This window comes from Tyto alba, unplaced genomic scaffold (genome assembly GCF_018691265.1).
Source record: "Tyto alba isolate M040663 unplaced genomic scaffold, T.alba_DEE_v4.0 Super-Scaffold_16, whole genome shotgun sequence".
Classification (NCBI taxonomy): Eukaryota; Metazoa; Chordata; class Aves; order Strigiformes; family Tytonidae; genus Tyto; species Tyto alba.
The window spans coordinates 10711320-10736604 of record NW_024881278.1 but is presented as its reverse complement, the minus strand read 5'-3'; the positions used below and the strand labels follow the sequence as shown (position 1 = coordinate 10736604).

The window sequence follows — 25285 nt, the reverse complement described above, 5'->3', positions numbered from 1 at the left end:
AACTTTCACACTATAAGGAAAAACACTGTCCTTCAGAAAACAGGACATAAAGTTTTAGTGAAGTTCCAGCCAGCTTTACTCTTACTACTTAGCACAAAAAAACCCCTTTCTCTCAGTCCATATTCACACTACTGGCATGATCATGGGAAAACTGAACACTTTCAGTGCATGATAATTAAGTGCACCTGTAATCCAATTAATATTTCATCTGTCTCCGCACAGAGAGAGGCTTTGTTCTTAGACCACTGAAACCCTGTTCATTACTAATTTTTGCTAAAAATTCCCAAACAACACACACAAAAAAAGGCAGAAGGAAAAACGTCCCAAACACAACTTGTATAGCTTCTAAAGAAAACTGAAATCCGCGCCCCACCCCCCCCCCCCCCCCAATGCTAATTTAGGTAACAATACACACTGAAATTTACCCAGCAACAGTGTTCAAAGTTTTTTATTCTTCCTTTCTTGCTCTGTGTTACTACTGATAAATTTATCTCCCCAAACCATCCTGATTGGCACTACTGTCTGTTTGGTTTTATTCTTAGTGCCTACTTACAGACCAAAACCATACAATAAGCTCAAGCATTGAAGCAATCAGATGGTCTCCATGCAGAGTTCCTAAAAATAAATTAATCTAGCTTTTGAATCGAAGATATAGCAACTCTGGAGTATTGGAAAGCTGTTTCTTTAGCACAAATAACATGCCTGGGCACGTCAAGAGCCATGACCACACTTCACTGATACCCAAATATCTGCTGAAACTGTCAGCAGACGCACTAAGAGCAAAATAGTCATTGAGAACCATTCTTTAAGGTATAGAAAGTTCATGCTTTAACTGCCAATTAATTTTTCCTCTGTTCTTCAGCATAATGACATTTTGCAACCATAAATGCATCAGGGCTTCATCAGTTATCCTGCTAAACAAAGACTCTTAGAAAACTGTGGCAACACAAGATAAAATAAGTATATAATATATTGCAAACATAAAGGAAAACAGATTGTGTATTTTTTTCTCCTCATGTACTCATTTATGTGAAGGTGACTATTATAATCCAATATAAATTATACAAAATTATATAATTGTAATTGCTGGAGGGTTGGGGGTTGTTCTCTTTGTTGTTCTTTTTTGTTTTGTTTTGTTTTGTTTTTGTTTTTTAATTCCGTCAATTGCTCTATATCAACATTCAAAGATACAATAGCATCCTTACAGTAACATTTCAATATGCCCTATTCTCAAAAATTTTGACTAGGTTATTTGATAATACCAGACGTTTCCAGTTCTGAGGGATGACACTGAGCCCAAGCAGGAAGCTGCTCAGAGCTTCTGAAGCTCCCACTCTTGCTGTACAGCAGCACAGGAGGAACTATGGGCATGTATTTGAAGCCTGTTCCTCTGTGCAGTACTGAAATAGTTTGAACACAGTCCAAAGATATAGAAAAATAGCATTCAGCTTTTCCTTATGTGAGCAGACTGAATGTCCAGTTTCCCACTTCCATGTGACTTGTCCCCGCAGAGCAAATGTACTAATAAGTGTATGAGGTCCAGCTTGGTTAAGGATGCAGAAACAGGTTAGAAAATGAGAATATATGTGGTGAAAGAGATGCCTCATGTTTACTACAGACAGAGATACTTCCATATTATATATTGAATAATTAGTACATAATTTTAAAAAAACATTGTAGCAGAGACTTTTTTCCCCATTCAAGAGAATATGTTATTATATTCTCCCCAGTGACACATATTCAGCTGTTTGCACATAGAATTCACACACTGTGTTAATAAATTATCAATCAGTAAAAGTATGTTAATAACCCAGTGTCTGTTTGTCTGCAAGGTGTGAAACTGAACATCAGTAATGATGCATTAGAAGATGTACCTCAAAAATTGGCTTTCCTCCTTCTCTCTGATAGCCAACATGTATTATCAGGGAAAAGTTTGGAATGCTTTTAAACTAGAAATATCCTAAGCTCATTGAATTAAATAGCACACCCACCCCCACCCCCCCCGCCCCCATTTTTTCATATGTTCAGGGAGAAATTACAAACTCCCATTTACCTTCTTGAATTTTAGCAAATAACAGGATCTTTTCCTGGCTACAGTAAAACTGAAGATTAAGAAAGTATTTGAAGTCTTCATGCATAGAGATAATTCTGAATAATAAGTCCCTCACTAAAGTAGCCTATGGTTCCATCCTCTTCTTTTGTGTAAGCATATTGCAACTAATGAAGACTACTTAACTCACAGTGAATATATATTTGAATGGTGGGGTTCAAAGAGAAACTAAATATTAGAACACTGGGTTCAGTCTTTAAATTAAAACTCTGGGTCTTAGGAGTTTGAATATTTCTTCTGCCTAATTCAGAGCACTCTTATGGCACTGGTTTAGCCTCTGGTTTATAAAATTTTCTGAATTAGATCACAATTTCTGTTCCTCATTGAATTTGTCATCTTTGTATAAGCATGTCCCTATATCAAAGAGCAAAAAAAAAACAGCTCCAGTTTTGCTGCACAAATAATTCACAAAAATATTTTGGCCAGGTTTATCTGGTGTAGTAATCGTTGTTTAACACGGTAACCTCATTTCTTCCTGTATAACTGGAAGACCCCCATACCCTGTTGGAAATGTGCTATGAGAGTCTCTATAAAATAAAAATATGGAATGGCATAACATTCCTGAAAATTAGATTGTTTAACTGTAGTACTCAAAGTATTCAAAATAAATAATCACAGCAAGATTTTGAACTTTCAGAAAGATTAATCTCCTTTTGTTTCACACTTCCATACATGTTTGAGGCTTTTCCATGAACATGTTTCAGTTTTCATGTTACATTCTGACTTAAGGGAATGCTTTGAATGTTTTTTTTCCAGTTAGTCTATAAAGAGTGTTAGGGCTTGACTTGGTGTTTTGGGGGACTCACTGATACACGATTCCATCTACACAAGAAATACAATAAAGTTATTCCTATTAAAATAAAACCTAGATGGATGTTTTTATAGTCTGACAATTTTCTTACAAGTTAGCACAGTAATTTCTCTATTATGTGTGATACATAGGCTTCAAGGCCAGAAAAGTTGTTTTTGATTATCTAGTCTTATTTCCTGCATAATACAAATTACAGGCTGTCAGCTAGTACGTCAGAGACCTCCTCTTTAAGCAGTTTAATGGCTAAGAACCTAGGAAATGTATTTTTAGACTTTCTGAAGCCTTCTCTTCTGACTTGGGTCTCAAGAGCATGACAACTAGGTAGAGAAGTATAGGCACATTCTTGCCTCCCAAGGTAGGTAATTAGCATGACCTAGATAGATGTACATTTCTGAGACTTATATGTACTTATTAAAAGCTATAGGGCTGATATACAGATCTTCTAGGTGTTCTGAAAAGGAAAATATTAATTACACTTTTGTATTACTTTTATTACAGCTCAATAAATGCAGAACTTGCAAAAACCTCTTTCTTTAACAAGGCTATCTATTCCAGGGAAAATGCAAGGCATAACTCTCTCATCTATTTTAGAACAATGAGTAAATATCAAATACATGTGTTTTCCTAGAAGATAGAATAAATGACACATAATAGTGATTTATGGATGCATCATGACAGTTATTTTTGTGACATATTTGTCATTATAGAAAACTTGAGATAGAAGCATTTCTGATATGGTAAACTCATGAAATATAGCAGAGCTGAATGGTTTCAGGGCATTTTTATTAATCCATGTATGTGCCTATGTCCTGAATGCAGCTACATGTATGTGTGTTAAATGTGTATATGCTATATAAAAATAGTTGAGGAATTTGTCCTTTAGAATTGTGAATCACTTACTGTGTTTTGCTCTATGTATTCAGTACTTCTCAATATTTTCAATAGGAATACAGGAATATATCCTCTTCACAGTAGTCTAAACAGCTCCCTTCTTTGCTCTGAGAAGGTACATAGCAGTAGACTACCAGTGGGACTTGGGTGGCTTTATGTAATGTTCAGAAGATAGATTTGCCATAGATCTTTTGCTCTAATATTGGATGTATGGATATGATCATACCAATTCTGTACAGATTAATATGTTGTATGAGATGTTGTACAAGAATCATATAAAATTATCAGTTTCCAAGTTTACCTTTATTGCTCCAATCTTGTATTTAGATACTTTTATATGATTCTTTTCTGAGGTCTAAATTTTCTTCCGAACCTTATAATACAATTACATCATGGACAGTATCCTTATTTGCATAATTTATTGCAGAGAATTATAGGGCTGAAACATCTTCCAAGGACACCAAAAAATCAGTTCATGACTGACATAGACACAGCTGAATTTACATGTGTTTGAAGGTTCATAATAATGTAAGCACTTTGAAGTGTACCTGCAAAATTTATATTTTGCACAAGTATTCAGGTGAAATGAGAGCACCAGTTCAGTATTTGTACCATGATGTTCTGGAGGTGTTCAGATATATGAAGATTAAATTAAAACAGAATCAGAATTTTTTGAAAACTCATATCATCTTTGTGATGATGTAAACATATACCAGTGTATACAGTTCAATATAATTACACCCAAATAACTCTTCTAAAATTTAAAACTATGGAGCAACTAGTCAGTAGTTGCAGTTAATACAAATAACATAAAATATCCATTTAAATGACACATCCATTCATAGTGAAAACAGCATTGTCAAAGAGGCATTTGGCTCTAAAACTAATTTACACCTTGTTTTGCACAGGTTCAATAGTAAAATCACAACATTGAATATCTCATATGCATGCAAACATAATTTTCAAAGATGATTTTCCTGTAACTGAACTTGGTGATTTTTTGAAAGATATCTTATGGACTTGTGCAAATACTAAGGGTAGTACCTTGTATGACCAAGTTGTTAAACACAGCCATTAGCTGAGAAAATCAAAAGACCAGCTCCTATTATCAGCAAAACGTCTCCAATGCCCTTTCTCAGAGATGGAAAGCACTTATCTGGCACCTTTTTGATACAAACCAAGTTCTTCCTAATAAAGATATTCAGGTTCAATGAAGGGGGAAATCAGGTAAATTATTTCTAATTTTTAATCCTAGAGAAATAAGTTACTGTTGGGTGGGAGTGGGTCACATAATTACCAATGTATCTGGCATCAGGAATCATTCTTTTAGGGTTTTCAGCTAACAGTTATGATTCAGAAGCAGAATATTAATGGTCATAGGAAGATATTTAGCCTCCCATCCTTTGTGTGCATACTCCTTCTGAAAATGGCTCATGATATGAAATGAGGACAGACCTATTAATTCAGAGTAACTCCAGTGAAAAATTTACAGACTTATACTCAGTTACTACTGAATTTTTATTTCCTTGCAGATGCCCCTCTGTCTGAAGAATATGCAAAGGCAGATGAAAGGGATTAGATCTAGTTCCTTTGATTTCCTCCTCACCCCCGATATAAAGAGGCTACTCAAGTCAATGCTGTGATGCCAATAGTGCCAGGTGTGGCCTAACAGTTTCTCTGGTGGCCTCTTGTTATCTGAGGTTACTTCTGTATAGCTTTAGAGAAGGTGCCAGTGAATCAGTCCAGAAGTTTCCCTTCTTTAAAGAACAATGTCTAGTTTAAGCAGGTAAAAAGATGTACCAGAATCTCTAAATCACATTAGGAAGTTACAAAAACAGCCTTTAAATTAAATGGTGTGCTGATCAGAAAGTTGGTGTAAGTAGATGCCAGCAGAAAAAAAAAAAAAACAAACAAACCAAATAGAGCAGGTGTGAGTGGGGAAAAAATTACTAAAATTACTTCTTTTACTAGAGTAAATGGATCCAATAAAGATATTTGGTCATTTTATTTTCCTCCCAAGTCTGGAAAAAAAGATATTTGGTAATAGGTTGGTTTGTTTAAAAACCATTAAAAGAATGGTGAAGGTGGAATTTCACAGCAAAGTCCATGGTTCATGGTCCATAATCAGTTCCTATGAAAGTTTTCTCTATTGTGCGACTGAATTTCCCAGTTCACTGCAGTTTCACTGTTCTACTGATACTTCATTGCTCTGGGTGGTCCCTGAAGTGAAGACAGAAAGCTACCTTCAAGCAATTAAGAATGACAGGGTTACAGAAGGCTTTGAAAATCAGGAAAGAGAGAAATTACTAATATCAGTGCAAATGATATTGCTTAGTTAAAAGATTTTAAACGAGACTGGATAATTCAAATTTTTGTTGTTCCTAAGTAGCTTGGCATATTATTACAGCCTTAGAAAACTACTGTAGATTTAAAGAGCAGGTTTAAAATTTTGTATACAGCATTCTTAATTCTACAAAACAAATCTATTCTGGCCAGGCTATTTAAATATCTTTCTAAATTATTTTGCAGGAAGTCATTCTTGATGGAAAAATTATGTGCATTTACAGAGCACAGTCCACATTTTCTCAAGAATTCTTAATTTGCATTAAATTTAGTTTCTTTAGAAATGGTGATAAAGTTTACTTCTGAATTTAGCAAGCTTGCATGTAGACAAAACTTAGAGATGTTTGAAAATACTCCTTAGGGCTCTGATTTCTTTCCACTGAACTGGTGAAAGTCCACTGAGTGTGATTCTGATTGGATTAATGTTAAAGTCAGTTGAGACTTCTGCCATAAGTGATATGTACAATAATCTCCAGTACTTTTGGTTTTCACTGAAATAATAAAAATTAGAGTCTGTTGGACTGATTTGTTTAGCTGCTTTTGTAAATTTCAAGGACTGAATTTTATTCTAGGAAAATCTTATCTGTACTGTAACCCTAGAATGAAGCTGTAAAGCTTAGTGTCACTCTTAACAATGAAATTTGACTCAGTAATGTCATCAGATATTAAAAGAAGGTGTAAAGGAGAAGATTCCAGGATATTCCACAGGATATCCAAGGATTACACATCTCCAAAATCTCTGTTTCATTGAAAATACCTGTAAAATTTGTATGAAACTCTCATGGAATTTCATTGTACAAAAAAGATACAGATCACTGAAGATGTTAATTCTCATTTGCTATGTATATTTATATATACATAAAAAGAAATGTTTGCTTTAAGGAAGAAATGCCTAGTTCTCCTGTTTCTTCATTTCTTACATGCTCAAATTTATTTTTTTTTCACCTCTTCAGAGTGACAGCTTTACTGTTTCTCATCCACAATAAATCCCCACCTACTTTTTGGCCTGAAACATATATCCTTCATCTTGAAAGAGCTATAATATTATTTTCAAAGGCACTCTGTCAGCATATTCATCTTCTGGAGAATTCTATGCTCAGAAGTGGAGCCTAGTGTTGAGGAAGCCAAAATCTTAAATATGTAATATTTATGCTACAATGTTTTCTAGACCCAGAAGAAATCTACACTTTTGCAAATATAACATTTTTTTTTTTACCTAAAAGCCTTCAGAGTTCCACATTTTATTTCCTCCGAATCCACAGGAGACCTATGACATGTATACATATGTAGATATGATACATGATAATTTTGAGTGACATCAGGATGATTCAGGATATGATAATTTTTTTATTTTGGTGGTGGAAAGGTGCTAGAACTCATGGCATGGATTAGACATTATCATGTGATGACTTTTGTCAGAAAAATAACATTTTTAAAGTAAATGTGTTCCACTTTCTTCATATAGTTTTCTTGATAATTACAGCAGGTCCATACAATTTGTTTTCATACTGCTGCTCAGGAATCAGCTATCTCAGATATAATTTTGGACATATGCGTCTCAAGGCAGAATTTGCATTTCTGGTGCTGATGTGGATGGATTTCTTCCGAACCATGTACTTCAGAGAGAAGACTTCTTCAACAGTCATGTTCTGCTGCATTTTTCTCTTTAGGAAACATTAATTGATCACATTTCAATGTAAGGATGAATCTGCAGCTCCAAATGCCATATTCTAGGCTTGCTAGGTATCACATACTGAAGTGCAAGTAAATTACTTTCTTCAATGTGCCACAATTTTTAAATACATAGAGAAACCACCCTTCTGATTAAAACATTTGATGTATAGTTCATTATGATATTGAACAAAAATTTGAACAGATTAATCATAAAAATATAAAGATAGTATCAATATTAATTGGAACATGTATGTGTAGGCATAGGTGCATGGGTTACACACAAGAACTTAACTGCAATATTTTTGGTGAACATCAGCCACTACTAACTATATTTATGAGGCTCTTTAGAAAAAAAAAAAAGTCACTATAGAACAGATATGATGTGTAGTTGCTATTCTTTGGAGTACCTTGAAGAGCTTTAAAGACAAAGATCCTTAATTTCTTTGAAAAGGTAATTCTCAAAAAAAAAAAAAGTCAGGTAAATTTTATATATAACATTTTTTAAATTCTTGCACTGATCATTTTGTAAATTATAGAAGACTGAAGAATGTTTGGGACCTGTTAAATGGAGCATAAATTTTTAAACATTATTGATTTGTCGTTTTATCAATAGAACCAACTACGAGATTGAACAGGGAAATGTAGGTTATCCATTCTTTTGCTGTAATGTCACTTAGAAATAATTTCAGTTACCTGAGGTTGGTGGTCCCATTCTGTGTGAAACTCCTAAATTAACTCAGTTCAATTCTAGGAGTAAGTCCTTCAAATAAGCTGCTATCACCTACGATATATAATTATGTGATCAAGTACACAGAGTGAAGAAAGCCCTCTGACCATGTTTTGGGCTTGCCAGGCAAAAGCCATCTGCAGTTGAGAAAGCGTATAATTGAATGCATGTCAAAAGGGCACCAAGCCAAAAATAATAAGCTGTACTAGAGCTCAGTGCTGTACCAAAGCATTTACATGGCTCGGGACTATTGGTGGCTCAGGTCAAGAAAGGCTGGAGGACGCATGGCTTTCGAACCCACTTTGAAACAGCACACACACAAAAAGATGAGAATAGGCTTTTCAACAATCCCAGGAGGATCAGAAAGTGTAAGAGGGCAAAACTATTTTAGTTCTTTGAAAACAGAGCAAAAATGAAAGTCATCACAGTAAAATGAAGTTGGAGTTACATTGAGGTTAATGATTGTATTCCACATAATCTGAAGTTAAGGGAGGTTACTGGCATAAGGTGATATTTGTGTTACATGATACAAGCATAAATTCTTATCTATAACATACCATTTTAATGCTCATGATTGCTTAAAGATTTACTTAAATTTCTTCTTTTTTTCAGTGCCCTATTTTTCCAGTTGTCAACTGAATTGTGTGATTGATTATTTACAAATGAATGGCACCACTTTCATGCACAGATATTGTGGGATAGCTTGTGCAATACAAAATTTGCCTTCTTTTGGCAAAGAAGTTGACACATACATAGACTGACGTTCTGGAGTCTTTCTTCAGCATTTATACACAGTATACCAAATACCAGCACATAAAAAGCCTGTAATCTAATACAATAAATTGCAGTTGTACTATCAATCTTTTGGTAGAAACACTTATTGCTCAGCTAGGTATCATTTAGTAGTTTGTTATGGACCTGAGTGACTCATGTACAATTTAAAGCTGTACATAATCTCTAAAGTATTAGAACGGGAGTATGAACATAGTGTTTAGGTGTAGAATGAGTAATATATACAGTCAAAAGTAGGTTATTTACATAGAAACAAACTATACGTAAAAATATGTATGGGCTTAAGAGAACTGTAATATAAAAAGGAAGCAATGCATGTCACTTATAGTAAGTGAATTATAAATCCCTTTAATTCTTCATCAGAAGAAAATGAAAAGGAAGAAAGGAATTTTTTTGAAAAATAAGGAAATAGAGTATTTTACATTAGTCATTGGGTAATCTTAGTTATATAACTATTCATCACAAAATAATTCTGCATGGGAAATCCAAGAGGTGCTAACTCTTGACAAGGTAGGGCCAATAGGTGGAAATGCTAGTTTTATTAGACCACCTACAAAAGTTGGAGAAAGCGGACAAAATTTGTTTGGTTAAATATTTGTCTGGGTGTAAATTTGTCTGGGGCAAACTAATCCTTTTCCATGTCTGTTATGAGCAGCAGACTTCAAGGTTTGCTTCAAATTCAAACAATCGCTCAGAGTAGCATATTCAAGTGGTCTAATAAAATTATGAATGCCATTTACAAACCTTACCTTTCCTATGTCTTTTCACCACCACAGCTGTGACAACTCCACTGCTGAAGTTGTATACAGGTAGGTTATTTCCAGGGGAAAAAAAAAAAAATTCCTAAGTAGTTCTGAACATACATTATGCTTATCAGAAAACAAATGAATGCCAGTACAACTAAAAGCTTGTGTCTCTTTCTAGAATTAGGTTTAGCATCTACAAGGAGTAATGGATCCGGAAATAAATTTTGTATAGATCTAAACTTATGGGACAAATTTTTATATAGGGACTCAGCTTTATGTTATATCCTCCTTTACATCAGCTGGTTTTGTGCATAGATTGAGTTATATGACCTTGAGTATTGACAAATGTCTCAGCACTGTGACATCTTCTAATCTTTGCTTCTGCCTTTCTCTAATGGACAGTGACAGCTTTGTTAATATTGATAAAGCTTCAATAAAATCTTTGTGGGGAAATTATCAAGAGTATCCCAATTTATATTTACAAATAATTGACAAATAGCAGGTATGTCCAGTGAGATTGTACTGGATTTTGTATTGCTTGCCCACTTTGAAGGGTTGCCTCACCCGTCCTTCCTCCGTCACCACCAGGTCCCTGCCCTGTCAACATCCTGTCTTAATTCTGAAGGCACATTGTGTTGTTTTTTTTTTTTTTTCTTCTCCAGTATCCCAAAGAATATCTATACAATTAAAGATGATGATACTTCAGCCATTAATACTCTTCAGGGCAAATTACATAGTAAAGCTTCTTAAAAGTATTTTATTGCTTATATTTCCAAAATAGGATTAATTATTTTGCAATCACTTTTGTTACTGACCTTACCTGACTCTGAAGGAATTGAACTTACAATGAAAGATTGAGATAGGTGCAAATGAATTCAATGCTGAGCTCCTCTTTCGTGCATTTGTTCCTTTCCATCATGCTCCTATTTTGCTATATTGCCATGTGTTAAGAACGTGTGTTATCACAACTGTTTCAAGGTCACATGTTTCAATAGAGGATATTAGTGTAGTTTCAGGATAGTCAATAAAATGAGATCATTTTCCCTTGGTCAAAGATATGGTTTGATATCGAGTGATATATTCTGTTACAAGCAGCTGGAGTTTGTATACATATAAACCCTTTCCATCCATTTGAACAAATATACACCATTATATTGGCAGAAGAAGTATTGTGATCATCAAAACATAGTAATCATTATTCCTATATAAACTGGATAAATCTAATAAATTAAAATGTGAAAAGAAAAGTGTAGTCAAATGATTAGATGACTGGTGACTGGTGTTTAAATTATGTTCACATGACACATCATTAAACATTAAATGTCACTAATATATCCAAGGTAATTTTTTGGTGAATACAATTGTTAAAATTTTTAAAATAAAAATATAAGTGTCTAACTATTTCATAATACTTACAAAGTTTTTGTTTTGCTAAAATCTGCTTTCCAGATCAACTACTAATCATACTATATTTTCACTATATTTATGTTTTCATTGTTTTATATAAAAATCCTTCAGTATTGTACATCATGTATTCTGCGTATAGAATAATCTAGAAAAATAATTCCTTAATATTAATAAAAATTATCTATAATGGCAAGGTTCAGTTACTAAAAAATGTCATTTTAAGGTGACTCCACACATGACATCTACCATTAAGGAATAAGATAGTAATAATAAGTAATAAGGAAGTCATACATACAAGGTACTGTTAAGAAAAACACAAGAAGGGTCAGCCATCCAACACACAAAACAATCCTATAAAACAAAGAAATCAGTAGACCGTTTTTCATTCCACTTGCTTAAAACTTTTCCTAAGCAAGGAGATTTACAGCTCCAGAACACACACAACCCTTCAACCTATAACCAGGTATACAGTCTCTGCAGAGTCTGATATGAAGAAGAATGAGACTCCACAGGTCTATAATTACGATCTTTGCATGAACTTTCTAGGTGTGGAAACTCTAAAGCAGCCAAGGCACCAAGGAACCTGGAAGGTTGTTTCTAATTTAACTAGTTAGCAAAGTATAACAATGCAGATTGGGTTTCTGATTTATACCATGAGTAGGCACACCCTGACAAGTGCTTAAGATGAACAGAACTGTATTATTCATCATATGCAACACAGATTTATTGGCTTTTAATGACCAGATTCTTATCATAAAAATATATTTACATGATGTCTGTGGACAAGTATCCTCATAGCAAAACCTGTTTGTTTATACAGAAAAAATCTCAACCCTACTGCACATGTTCCCTCCAGGAGAAAGAAATTAAACATGATTGGTATTCTTTACATAAAGAAAAAAGAAAGAGTGAAGAAATCTGAACTAAACCCCACACTTCTCTTCGTCGTTCTTTCTTCCTTTTTCTTTTCTCCAATTTTTGTCTCGGATATAATCAAAGTGATTAATATACAAGGAAAATCTCAGGCAGGGCAAATGGGATCAGCTGATAGCAGAGACTTGCTGAAGTCAGTGCTATTCAGATTGAAAACTTACATCAAGATGTGGACTGGCCCTGGACAGATTATCTCCAGAGAGTCGCTGTTGAACAACATGGTGCTTTTTTCTGTGCCTGGTGGTTTAGACTACAGTTCTTTGAGAACAGAAAAATGCATACCTCAAAATGTGGCGGTTATTTCATCCTGAACACTTTCTATAACTGTAGCCTCCTTTATCACTGCCAAAGCTTTACATCTCTCACAAAACCAGGAGACGAACTTTAAAAAAGATCAGCCTGTACTTTAGGATACTTCTCCTTACCTTGATATCCATGAAATATTTACTTTAAAAATGTACCTACCTCATGTTATTAGTGCAAAAAGATTTACATTTATTTTCATTACTTATATATACATTAAAGTATACTGATGGCATTCAAAAATAAAGAAAATCATGTAATACCTTTACTTTTACCTATGGATTTGGTGAAATGGTTCCATGAAGAAAGCATTTCCAGACAAAAAGAGAATAAAGAAGAGGAGAGAAACAACAGTAAGAGTCATGAGTATATGTAAATGCAATAGTATCTGAACATGAAGAGACAAAGTATAAGGTAAATGTCTGGAGATAAATGGAGATGCAATCTGTCATATTAGGGATTTAGTTTATTTTTTTCCAACATGTACATGCAAAGAGACACAGAAATAACCCATGCTTAGACCAGAAAGAGTGACACAGAAGTAACATGGACAATGGGTTAGGAGGAAAAAAATCACTGATTTCATTAGGTTGCAAAATTGTACTCTCAGCATTCCAGAAGCCAGGAGCAGGTGCTTTCTACACATTTCCAATCAGCCATGCATTAATGTAAATGGACTCTTCAATGTGTACAATGTGACAAGATGAGTATCTTCTTTCAGGAGCTATCTGAAGAGTGCTCTTGTGCTTCATTTATCTTTTATAGAATCACCCATAATCGTATTTTCTGATAAATACATGAAATTTTCTTAATCACCTTCTTATTTCTCTCACCTCTTTTCAGTTATTGTATTGCAAGAGGGGGAGTTGAGGAGGCAGGAAGGACAAAAGCTTTAGGAGCAAACAAAAACAATAATAATGAAATAAGAAAAGATGTGACTAAAACCATATGTTTATTTGCAGCCAAAGACAGCTTTCAAGCATTTGCCCATCGTTTGCAGTGATGGATTCAAAGCAGCTACAGAACAAGAAGAAACAATGAAAGCAGAGTGGAAAAGGAACAGAGCCCATACCTTGGTCGCCCATCATCAGGTGCGCCAGACCTTGAAGGGAAACAAGAGCACAGTCAGCAATGAACAAGGGAGCACGGGAAGGTGGTGTTGTCACAGTGACAAAAATGTTTTGTGACAGGCATCTGTTTCCTACGAGATGTCTGTATCACAGAGGGAAATCAAAGAGCATTTTTCAACCACCGGTTGGAATGCTTTGGGCTACAAGTCACAGAACTGCAATTCGAACACTGGGTGCTGTTTTATTGCGTATTTCTTCTGTGCAGTACTTGCAATGACAGAAAATAATAAAATGCTTTCAAATCCAACCAATTCCTTTAATATTCAATCTGTCTTTATCATATTTTGATTATATTGCTTTGAACACTTTGCTGGGAGGACTTCCTGTCCTCTACATGTAAAATGATGTTAGAAACCTGGAGAAGTGTAAACCTGAAAAATGGGCTGGGTCTGGTCTTTTTCCCCTCATAAAAATGAGCATTTCAGGTAATTAAATAAAATTTCTTCATCACACTAAAATGGTAATGCAAGGGATGTCTCCTTATTTGTGTGAAACATGACAGTAGAATGAATTTGTTCCAGAGCAGGCAAATTATTACATATGCAATATAAAATATACAGCAATAAAGAAAATTTAAGTGACAGTTTCTGAAGCTACTTCATAAATCTGTGAGAAATAGATTTTGCTTTATATTTGTATTGTGAGATGAAATCCAATCATACCAGTATAGGTCTAGTGACATTTCAAAACAGGTGTCCATAATGATAATCACTCAACCAGAGCCAAATTTTGTTACTCTTTAACTAAAAATATTCAGCTTTTTTAATTCATGATTCTAAAATGACACTTATATTCTCACTGAGAATAATGTGAGGTAGGGAGAACATTTTTCCAGAAATATGAAGGTTTTTCACATTTTATGTCTGGTTTAAAAATCGTGCTTATACTTGTTGAACTTAGCTGTTTTAAGGTCCATTTTAGAAGTTATTAATTGCTCATGTGTTAAACGTGCTCCTCTTCTCCAACAACTACAAGAAGTGATACATTATTTTCTTATTTGCAATGAATTAAAATTAATTCACACAAAGAAGGTGTGCAATAAAATATCCTGCTCTTTATTGGAAAGCAGACTTCCTAGAGAGTTCCTGTGATTTGTAATTCACAAAGAAAATTAGGTGCACAAATGACTCACAGTATTTGGGGGGAGTTCAAAGAAGATACTCCTGACTGCAATCAGTCTTAAAGTATTCATAACTTATCAGTTCCAAATCTGAAGTGACATTCCAAATAAACTAACAGTGTTTTTTCTGACTTAGTGTTTTTAATGTCACCCTTTTTAGAGGCATAGTTAAACTGAAGGACCTGATGTGCCCAATCTCTTGTGCAATAGATTCTCTTACCAAATGAAGCGACTCCCTGTAGCTGGCAGGATTACCTGGGTTTTACAGCTATGTAAATGAAAGCTAAGTGTGATCCTGAAGGGATACCTACATAAGCATTGCTTGGGAAACATCAAACAGTTCTGATGCAGTTTGCAGCTTGTGAAAGAGAGTAGAAATGTTTTCATATGTGTTCTTTCTCTGTAAGTGTTGATGCAAAAGAGGCATGCTGAATACACAAAGCATAAAATCCCATGGTGAAACTTCAGTCTTTCAATGCTGAACATCCTTGCTTGGATCCCTTGCTGCATGGCCTTCTGGAAGCACTAGTCTCTTCATGTGATTATTTAACTTGTCTTTTGGCTTTTAACATTTTTGTGGTGGCAACTATAGTAAAAAATCTCAGACTTTTGACTAGGCCTTAACTGGATTTGATAGAGGGAAGGTGAAACTAGTCGAACATTACATTTTCTTTAATAAAATTGTGACTGTTCAGCAGCTACTTGATGTGAGCTCTTTCAGCTCTTAGAAGGTATGAAGTAAACCACTGTCATGTCTCCTATGGGAATGCAAAGAAGGAAATCTCTTAATAGCTTGTGTTTAAATATGATATGAAGTTATAAGGACTTAAACAAAAGGCGTAACTTCAGGAGATTACTGCTGCTTGTTAGCTTCTATTTTTTGCTAAAATGATACGTGAGATTGGTCAGTTGCAAATACATGATTATATAATTTGAAAAAAATGTAAATAGCAGAAGTGCCTCTTGAAAGCATCATAGAAATCACTTGAATTTTAAGAGTCACTTACAGTGCTATTCAACTAAAAAAGGAAGTCAAGTGAATGTAAAGAAAAATACAGTAATAAAACCAAACATTTATCAATTAAAAAATCTAGTCCTAGTCCTCAAGACACTGTACTTTGTTTGATTCTGTATGTTACTTTATTTGTGAAGCTGTAAGGTTTCTTGTACTTACTTACTAAAAACGCATAATGATACCTTATTTTATATTTTTGCAATTTATGGATGAAGGCTATGGAAGAGTTAAGAACTACTATTACGGTACCTGCGCAATCCACAGAGTGGTTTAAAATGATATAGATAAATCTACCATGATAGTAATCACTACTAGATTTTCAAAATTACAGTCTGCTTATAATAGAGAATACCACAATGGATAGTCATGGAAATTTCTAGCCTAAACTAGCCATGAATAAGCATACCATACATTGAAACTATTCATTTGTGCACCATTACTTCAGAAGCAGAATGATAAAAGCCTTTTCTTTGTGAATTAGGAAGTCAAGATTTAGTAGGAATGCCTCATGTATGATCCACTCCATCTTAATACTGAATTTGGCTCTGAGAGGAGAGAGCTAAGAGGCACAGGATGGGATAGTGGAAGTGGAAATGAAGATAGGATATTTTCATAATTTGGTGTGTCAGTTCCATACAGAGCACAGGCCAAAACAAAATTTAAACATGGTAAACCTGTGGTGAACATGTTTAACCCTAGCACAATTTTAGTAAAATGAATAAAATGTAGCCTTTTTGTACCTGCAATATATAAAAAAAATAACTCTGTGAATGCTAAATCCTTCTGTTTTCTTATGTAGCATAATTTACAGAGATGCTCAGATATTATAGAAATCAAGGATGAAAAATTATAGCTTGCTTTCCAAATTGTGTTTTGAATACATCATTCTATGCTTCCATTCTTTATGTATACATCCTTTGTAACTTTAATGTATGCATAAATATCCAGACCTGTGTTGGAATAAATTTAAGATTGCAGTTTTAAGAATTAGATTCAGGTAAAGTCTGGATTAACTGTTATCCAGGCTTTATCTTGTACTGCTGTGCATAAATGAATATGTGAAATGAAACTGAACCTCCTTATCTAGTTATACTGATCCTAATTCACATGTGAGACTTATGTTGACACCAGTAAGAGTTTTATGAACAGATCAAATATAAGATTAGGTACTTATTTCTAGTCTTTTATGTTTTTCAGTTAGAATCCTATCCCAGTGTTGTTGAATATATTTTTATTTCACAATCAAAAGGAAATTGTATTGATATGTGTGTGCATGACAGCACACACAATTAAAGCATTAGAATTGTTTAAATTTTCTTTCTCCTACTGGTTACATACATTTTAATAAAATTGCACAGCATCATGTATGTGTTAGATCTGAGCACCTCTCTTTGCCCTTGAATACAGTAGCACAGAGAAATGCAGTACTGATACTTCCAGGCTTTTTTAGAAAATTGCCACTGAACAGGCAGGAAGTGGCCCATGGTGAATTGAATCCTGAATGAACTCAGGCCCCAAAGTGGCTCACTACAGGACCCTGGGTCAGGGCTATGCCAGGGCAGTCAATTTGCAAATGAGTTAGCTTAAAAAATCCTTGATTTAAAAATAGTTTTTAAAGTATTGGAATAAACAAAATAAAAGTTATTGCTCAGTTTAGATAGATAAACTAATTTTTCAAATAGATAATCGTTTATCCAGTATACAAAGATTCAGCCCAGGGAGATGTTTAAAGCCACTTGTACATAAAAAAGCACCTGCACCTTTTGGCTTATATCCAAAAAGACAGTATTGATTCCCAGAAATAACTGATCTGTGAAGCATATTCTGTACCTTTAAAGCTATGATATATATGCACGCAACATGTTAAACCAGCTAATAGGCTTACTTACCAATATTCAGGTTAGACGGCTTTGTGCTTTAGTTTCCACTGCCCTGTGCTATACTTTCTTTAAGGGAACTTAATTACATACCAACATTAATATTAAAATCACATGCTGCTTCTTTCACAATGGCCAAAAGGCAGAGTGCGTTATGTTGAAAACTTTTTTCCTAAAACTTTGAGCTCTAAAGGATATTACAGTAGGCAAGATTTGTAATATTAAAGAGAAAAGCACCTTCCATTTTCCTAAGCAATTAAAAGATAGGTATTTAACATTGCATTGCATTCTTTTGAGTAGGATTTATGCTCCACACTAATGAAACAAATAGTCTCTTGAATTGTTTTTCATACAGAACATGAGAAGAAATCTGTCCTTCTCCAAATCTCCTGAATGATTTTGAAGGATGGTATCAGTCATACAAATATAAATCCCATTGTTTCAGTGGGCACATTCTGGAATTACACCAGTAAAGCTAAGATTAAACTGGAGCTTTGCTTGAGTTCTGTATGGAAAAAGAAATCACACTTATTTAACAAACTTGTATACCTTTATGAGTAAAAAAATGCAACTTACCGTACTGAATGATATGCGTACTTTTATAACATTAAGCAGAAGGGAAAAAACCCCACTAAACAGAAGGGAAAAACAAGAGCTTAGGAAAATAAGGCAGAAAGCACCCACCTTCCACATAGTTGTCTTCTGTAAGCACATAACAGGGAAGGAGAGAAAAGGAAAACATTCATTAAGCAGCATGCAGACTGGAACTTGCCATTGCATGTCTTCATCATGCAAGGCATCAAACACAACATGCAAGTGCTCCATTGCTACAATCCAGAGGGAAAAACAAAAGCACCAGAGAAGCAGTGTTTCCTTTATTTACAAAATTTATGTGATGTGAAATAAAACAATACTGTTTCCAAAATGCAAAAATTGTACAGGATTTACTGCAGCTCTTTGCAAGTTCAATTATTATTAGTCATTAATCACATGATCTTCTTGTAAGACTTTATCACTATATATTTTAAAGCCATCAGTCATTTGTGATAGGAATTCTAAGTTCATTTGCTTCTACTTTCCCATTCTGAATCTTCCTTAATGACCTGTACAAAGTAGATGATTTTAAACAGATTGAACAATATAACTTAAGTTTTAGAATACGCTGTGAAGATGTTACTGAGGAACTCTGGTCATTGTCAGATGCCCAAGTCCAGGGTGGAAAAAATGTCACTTAAACTGGGTGAAATATCTCAGAATTGTAGGATCATGTCCCACAGAATTTGGCAGCATCAGAAACTTGTACATCTTAAAAAAATCAATCAATTATTTGGCTGGTAGATCTAGCAAAGGCCACATCAATCAGGTAGAGGTTCTGCCCTTGGATTTGATCGAAGGGCATTTTGCCTAAGTAAAAGATCCTATTAGCAATCAATAATTTGGCCTTTTATCCCCAACCTAACATCAATATGAGGCACAGGAAAGAAGCCTAAAGCCCAAAGACTACAAAGCCAGAGTAAACTAGGAACTGAACCTCAGCTAATGACGTGGACAGAATTTAAAGTTAAGAAACAGGCTCACTGCCCTAGTACTCATGCTAGTCTCTATAGTCCTCAGCTCCTCTACTAGGCAGGTGATTTTGTGGGAATATGTCTCCATTGCCCATTATGATTTCAGCTGAGGAAAGGATAGGAAAGTGTACAAAGATATCTCAGGGGAGAGAGAAAATGGGAAAGGTAGAAAAACAACACAGAAGCCAAGGAGATGGACTGTGCAAAACCAACAAAGAAATGGGGAGGGTGACAACACAGCAGTCTGACTGCTTGGGACATCTCTTCCTGCAGTTTGTGCTGTCTCCACCAACACTTCCTGGGGAGCAAGCACTCGGAAACAATTGCAAATGGAAGCCAAATTCTGTCATTACTTCTCATGGAGTCTTCCTATAGGAAAATATCTTTTCATGTGACCATTAAGAAATGTGATCTATGCTATTTGGATATATTGTTAACCAAGAGTCAATAAAATGAGTTACACAGAGCTGGGCTCAGTGATGCCTCTTAAGCATAGCAATTTCCTGCCAGAATGTGTCACTTCTCATACTGAAAAGCCTTTATAAATTAATGCCACAAAGCACTGAAAAATCTTATCATAACTAGACAGTATTTCAATAAATAATTAGAAAAGTTTACCACTTAGAAAAGAATAACTACTATAAATGAGGAATACTACGTATTTAAGACTGTTAGTAGTTGTAATACTCATAGGTCAGAACAGATAAAGTTATTTGGCTTTAGATATTACAAAGCACCTTTTCCATGCACACACTCTATATTTAGACTTCTAAACTCTCAATGCCTGAAATTTAAGTTTGTTATGAAAGTGCAAAGGGTACCTACTGTTTCATGAATTTAGGAAAGTAAGAGACTGAAAATAAAAGAAAATATGAAAAGCAGTGTGCCTGTTGTAAATACCCGAAGATCAACAAACTGAATAAAGTTCACTGTGAATATTAAAACCCCACAATTTCACAAGATAAAGATAATATTCTATGCACAGTGTAAATTACAGTGATATTTGGGCTATTAGAAATAGCTACTTATAGCTAAACTTTCTTCCTTTAACTGCATATAGTAATTTTCTTTCGCTAAGTACAAAACCCCTCAAACTTAATGAAAAATAAATTAGTTATTTCAATTGCAATATAACTTCTGTCTCCTTCATCTAGTCCTGGTTACCACAGTGTTGGTATATTGAAATACCAATACTGTAACGACACCCTTTTTGCTGGCCATATTTAGCTCAACATGATTACTTAAAACCAACACGTGAACTTGTTAAAAGGTCAGTTCTGTTGCTCATGATGTCAAGAGTCAAAGGGAGAGTTCTGAAAATGACATCACAGATATTGTCAGATAGTTAAACTCGCCTAGTTACAGGGTTTATCATATTTTGGTTTATATCATGGACCCTATTTGTAGCAGTGATTGGTATGCCTTTTTTGATGACTGTCACCAGAAAGATTTACACTATCTGAGCAGCTTCCCCTAAATATCTGATTGATTAAACTTTTAAGTGATAGTAAATTAAACTGTCAAGACATTTTGACTTAAATAGAATTGGAAGTGTTGAATCCCTGCTCTGTGAATAAAACAGTGTATATATCCAAACCCCTATACACTGTTAAACAGCAATGAAAATTAATTTCTCCACATGTTTTTGTCATGGTAAGTTAAACCATCTGAAACAGTTTTGTAATCCAGGACAAAAATTAATTCAGGTTCTTTATGGTACTTTACAGGGTTTTTACATTAGATTATCATTGAGCACTATTATTTATTTAAGATGGGTTTTTTGTGATGGCTGATGTATTTCCACATCACTATCATTTTGCTTTAACTTCCTGATTCCCATTTTCTTGGCATGGCCTATTCTTCTAAGCACAGACTAAGCAGCCAGAAGACCCAAATTCACACTTTGCTTTTTATTCATTTTGCTTAATCCAGTCACTCTTAAAAAAAAACTTTTTGAAAGCCATGCATACTATTGTATATATCTTAATTTTGCAGTTTGAAGGGAACAAAATTTTCATTTAAATCAGGAGTAATTGTATTTATGTCATTACAGTTGCACTGGTGTAAAATTTATGTACGTGGAGGAGATTAGAGCTGTATTACACATTTTTGTCATTGCTGATGATTTAGCCACTCATAGTCTGAATTTACCTGCATTTACATCCATCCACCCTGGAGGACCTTATTGTCTACTGAGTAGCTCTTCTGGCATCAGTGGAACCAGAGGCTTTCACGACTTGAAGTGCCATCTCCTAGCTGCTGTAGGCATTGGCACAGAATGGCTTGTAGCTTTTTCTGTACCAGCTGACCGTACCAATGATTTTCATTAATGCACAGACCAGGTACAAGACGTTGGGGAGAAAAAGCACTGTCAATGCAACAGCAGAAGAGCAGAACGGCCTTTCAGCCTCCACTAGCAACTGGACGACTGTTCAGACAGGTAACTTTTTATTCAGCACTCTGACTTCTAGTAGATGTGAAAAGTCCTCTGTTTTCACGTTGAGCTGAGCTACACACTGGAAGAACTAGGCAGGTCTTCATCCACTGCAAATGCTTATCTCCTATACCTTCTCCCACCCCACCAACAACGATACTACATTGTACTGCTAATTTCTGGGTTTACAATCTAATTCCTGTGGCCAAATTCTGCTCTCAGTGCTACTGGTGTAATCTGTTGACTGCATATATTGAGTCAAATATTCAGTTGTTTTAAATCTGGTGTGACATAGTTGAAATCAGTAGAACTATACAACTTACACAGGCTCTGAATCTGAATGATTATATTCAGATGAGTTATCTCAGGCTATCATTATTGAGCTGAGAACAGAATCTGCTCCATATTTTTTGCAGCAAAAGCTCAACCAATTCTAATTATTTTAGAATATTACTATGATTCAGTGATATAAAAATGGAAATCATGCTTTACAGGATATTTTTATTAATTCAAGAATCATTTTAATGTCTGGTGATGCTTCACAGAAACCTTGATTTTTAAAATAAATAAATGATTGTTTATATGTGTTGTGGCTATTTCTGCTATTACATTTTTTTTTCTGCTAGAGTATTTACACCTTATCCACACAAAGAGCACAATATTTGTCCTGACAATAAAATAAGAACAGTATTTTCATGATAAAGAGATGAAACAGTGCATTAGTATTTTGAAGTTACAGAAATAGCGTTGTAGAAATAACATAATAAGAAATAGCATATTAGAAATGGCATTTTTATAGGGTTTTTTTCCCTCATCAAAATTATAGTTCAAAATCACATTTGGCAACAATAAACGGTATAATATACCACAGAGATAGTTTATGAAATTTCATAAGATATTCAGTAGTATGAGTAGTGGGAAGTAGCCTGAAATAAAGCTTATATTTATGCAGGTGTCTTGCAATAAAAATGATGGCTAGAAATTTAAGATACCATATTTTAAGTTTGTTTTCCCAAAGAGTAATGCATACGTACACTTCTCTTTAAATTTATCTACTTAAAAATACTGTACTGGAAGATGTAATTTCAAGAGGTAGCTTTTTCTATGGGACTGCACTCAGCATCTCTTGGATAGTGTAACTTAGCCTGTCCCATCAGTTTCTCAAATTATTAGAGAAATTATTGTATATAACATGTGTTTCAAAATAAAATATTTGGAAAGGATATGAAAACATGAAGTATGTTATGAAGTATGTTATTAAGCATGAACAGCCATAGTCACAGTAATGATGAACTAAAGAAATACATTGAAAATCTGTGGCTATGAGAATTGGTCTTCCCAAGGGCTGCATATCTGGCAAATTCCATTAGGATTAGTTGCATTTTTTTGAAATGCACTTTTGAAAAACCACTGTAAATATTGATTGTAATTATTGACTGTAATTATGTATAATTAGAAGTGTATTATAAATATATCTAGTACAGCACTCTGATTATGTTGTAGCCTTCTGCTTGAATATTGAGTAAATAGGGAAGCAGCATTTCCTACAGCTGGCCTTTGTGGAACACAATTTTGGATTATTCCGCAAAATCTGCAAATCCATCAGAATCTAGGGAAGAGGGCCCAGGAGTTCCTACATCTCCACATGGCTGTCTGAAGTCAGTGTACAGCCTCTCCCAGACTCTACACAGCCTTGGATGGACCCATTCAGAGGGCTTTCCAGTGCAGTGGGTAGAAATATAAGAGAGAGTCTATTGATTCTTTTGGTGGAAGGGAGACATTTCAGAGTAAGAGGAGTCTGGTTGTGTTCTAGCTCCATTTTCTATCTACATCTCTGTAAAGACACCTTCTTTTCTGGAATGCCCTATACAAGACTTAGAAGAAAGGTGCAATAGCATCTGGAGCACACATGACCTGTCTTGACCAAAAATAGGGACAAGGTTTTGTGCCAAATGAGGATCATTAGGACACAATTAGATGTTTCTGCCAATTTGTACAAGACAAAGCCATCAGCCTAAATTCAGTACACCTCTGTAAATTCTACTAATATTCATGAATATAAACACGGTGAGGCCACCTTTTCTAGACAGTGCTATATATCCCAAGTGCATTGAGAAATAAATAATGACAAGCTCATTTTAGTTAAGCTACTGTAGATGAGCTCCTAGTGTGAAGCAGCAATTAAGGGGTGCAGTGAAAGTCTTGAATGCACAGGCAAAGAAATAACAAACAGAAAGAGAAAATGACATTACATTTTGTGGCATAACTAAAGCCATTGTTGTGTTAAGTTCCACTGCTCATATATTTAAAAGAAAGTAGAAAGTGAAAGAGGTTTCAGAAAAAAAAACTTCTCTCACAGTCATTCATGTCATTAAAAACCTGAGAAAACTCAGCAACCATATCTTATGATGAAAACCTTAAAATGCTCAATCTACTGAATATATCAAAGATGAGATTAAGTGGTGTCTTGAACCCAGTCTGTAACTATCAATGTCGAGTGAAGGATTCCTGATACCTGGAAGTCCTTCCAACCAGATAAATTCTGGGATCGAGAGTCAGAAAAATTCAAACTGAAAATAAGATGAAAATTTTCAATAAAGATAAAATAAACATTGGGAATACTGGGAAATCCTTCCCTGAAGTCTGAAGACAGAGCCTTTGTCTAACATAAACTGTGTATCAATCATTGCTTTTGGGATGCATTGTAGGAATCACTGGAAGAAATTCTGCCTTTTGCCATTTAGGAAGTCAGGTTAATATTTTCATAGCAGTACATTCTGGCCATAACTTTTATGAATCTATGAATTTTCCCTAGTCAAAAGAGAACAGAAATCAAGCATAAACAGCAGCAAGTACTTTGACACCCTCTTAAACACAAAAAAGTTCAAATAAATTGTTTTCTCAGAACCAGTCTCTCAACAGCTCACCAAGAAAAGTTTCCCATGAAGAATTCAAATACAATGGGTGGAAAAAAATCATTCAGATAAATCATTATTATTGTTCCCAGTGGGAAAATATCCTCACTCCCAATTTGATTTTACAACCTGTAATATTTTCTAATACCCTCACCAGTTGTCTGCAGATGACAAACAGAATCAAAATCAAGACTTAATTAAAACAATACTTTTTCTGAAGCAACATTTTTTTGTGCTGCTCGATTCCTATGCAGCTTTATCACTTTTCTATCATTTGTCATCACAAGCGTATCAAATGTGAAATCATTCAACATTGCCTTAGTTTAATGCTATTAAACTCTGATTACTTTATTGTTACACATTTTTAGATATTGCACATCTGAATAGTTGTGTTTATTTGGAGCGACAGTAGTTAGCAAATAAGTACATCTTTGATACTTATATCTCCTTTTTCTCAACTACTCCCTAGAACTGACATTTTTGTAAAGT

The 25285-nt window shown here is 34.6% G+C and overlaps 1 protein-coding gene across 34 annotated transcripts in view; it reads right to left on the bottom strand.

The window, feature by feature from the left end:
* NRXN1 (neurexin 1) overlaps positions 1 to 25285 on the bottom strand; it is a 722710-nt gene that overhangs the window by 622693 nt on the left and 74732 nt on the right. For 20 of the 34 annotated variants that reach the window (XM_042789877.1, XM_042789881.1, XM_042789898.1 and 17 more), the window contains exons 3-5: positions 18564 to 18581; positions 13810 to 13839; positions 13001 to 13012 (exon numbers count right to left, since the gene is read on the bottom strand). The exons of 5 other annotated variants lie outside the window; for them this stretch is intronic. In XM_042789877.1, the coding sequence (XP_042645811.1) occupies positions 13001 to 13012; positions 13810 to 13839; positions 18564 to 18581 (60 nt within the window). Of the gene's footprint in view, positions 1 to 4524; positions 6056 to 13000; positions 13013 to 13573; positions 13628 to 13809; positions 13840 to 18563; positions 18582 to 25285 lie in introns of those variants that run through there. 9 more of the 34 variants (XM_042789882.1, XM_042789893.1, XM_042789897.1 and 6 more) reach the window with 5 other exon arrangements.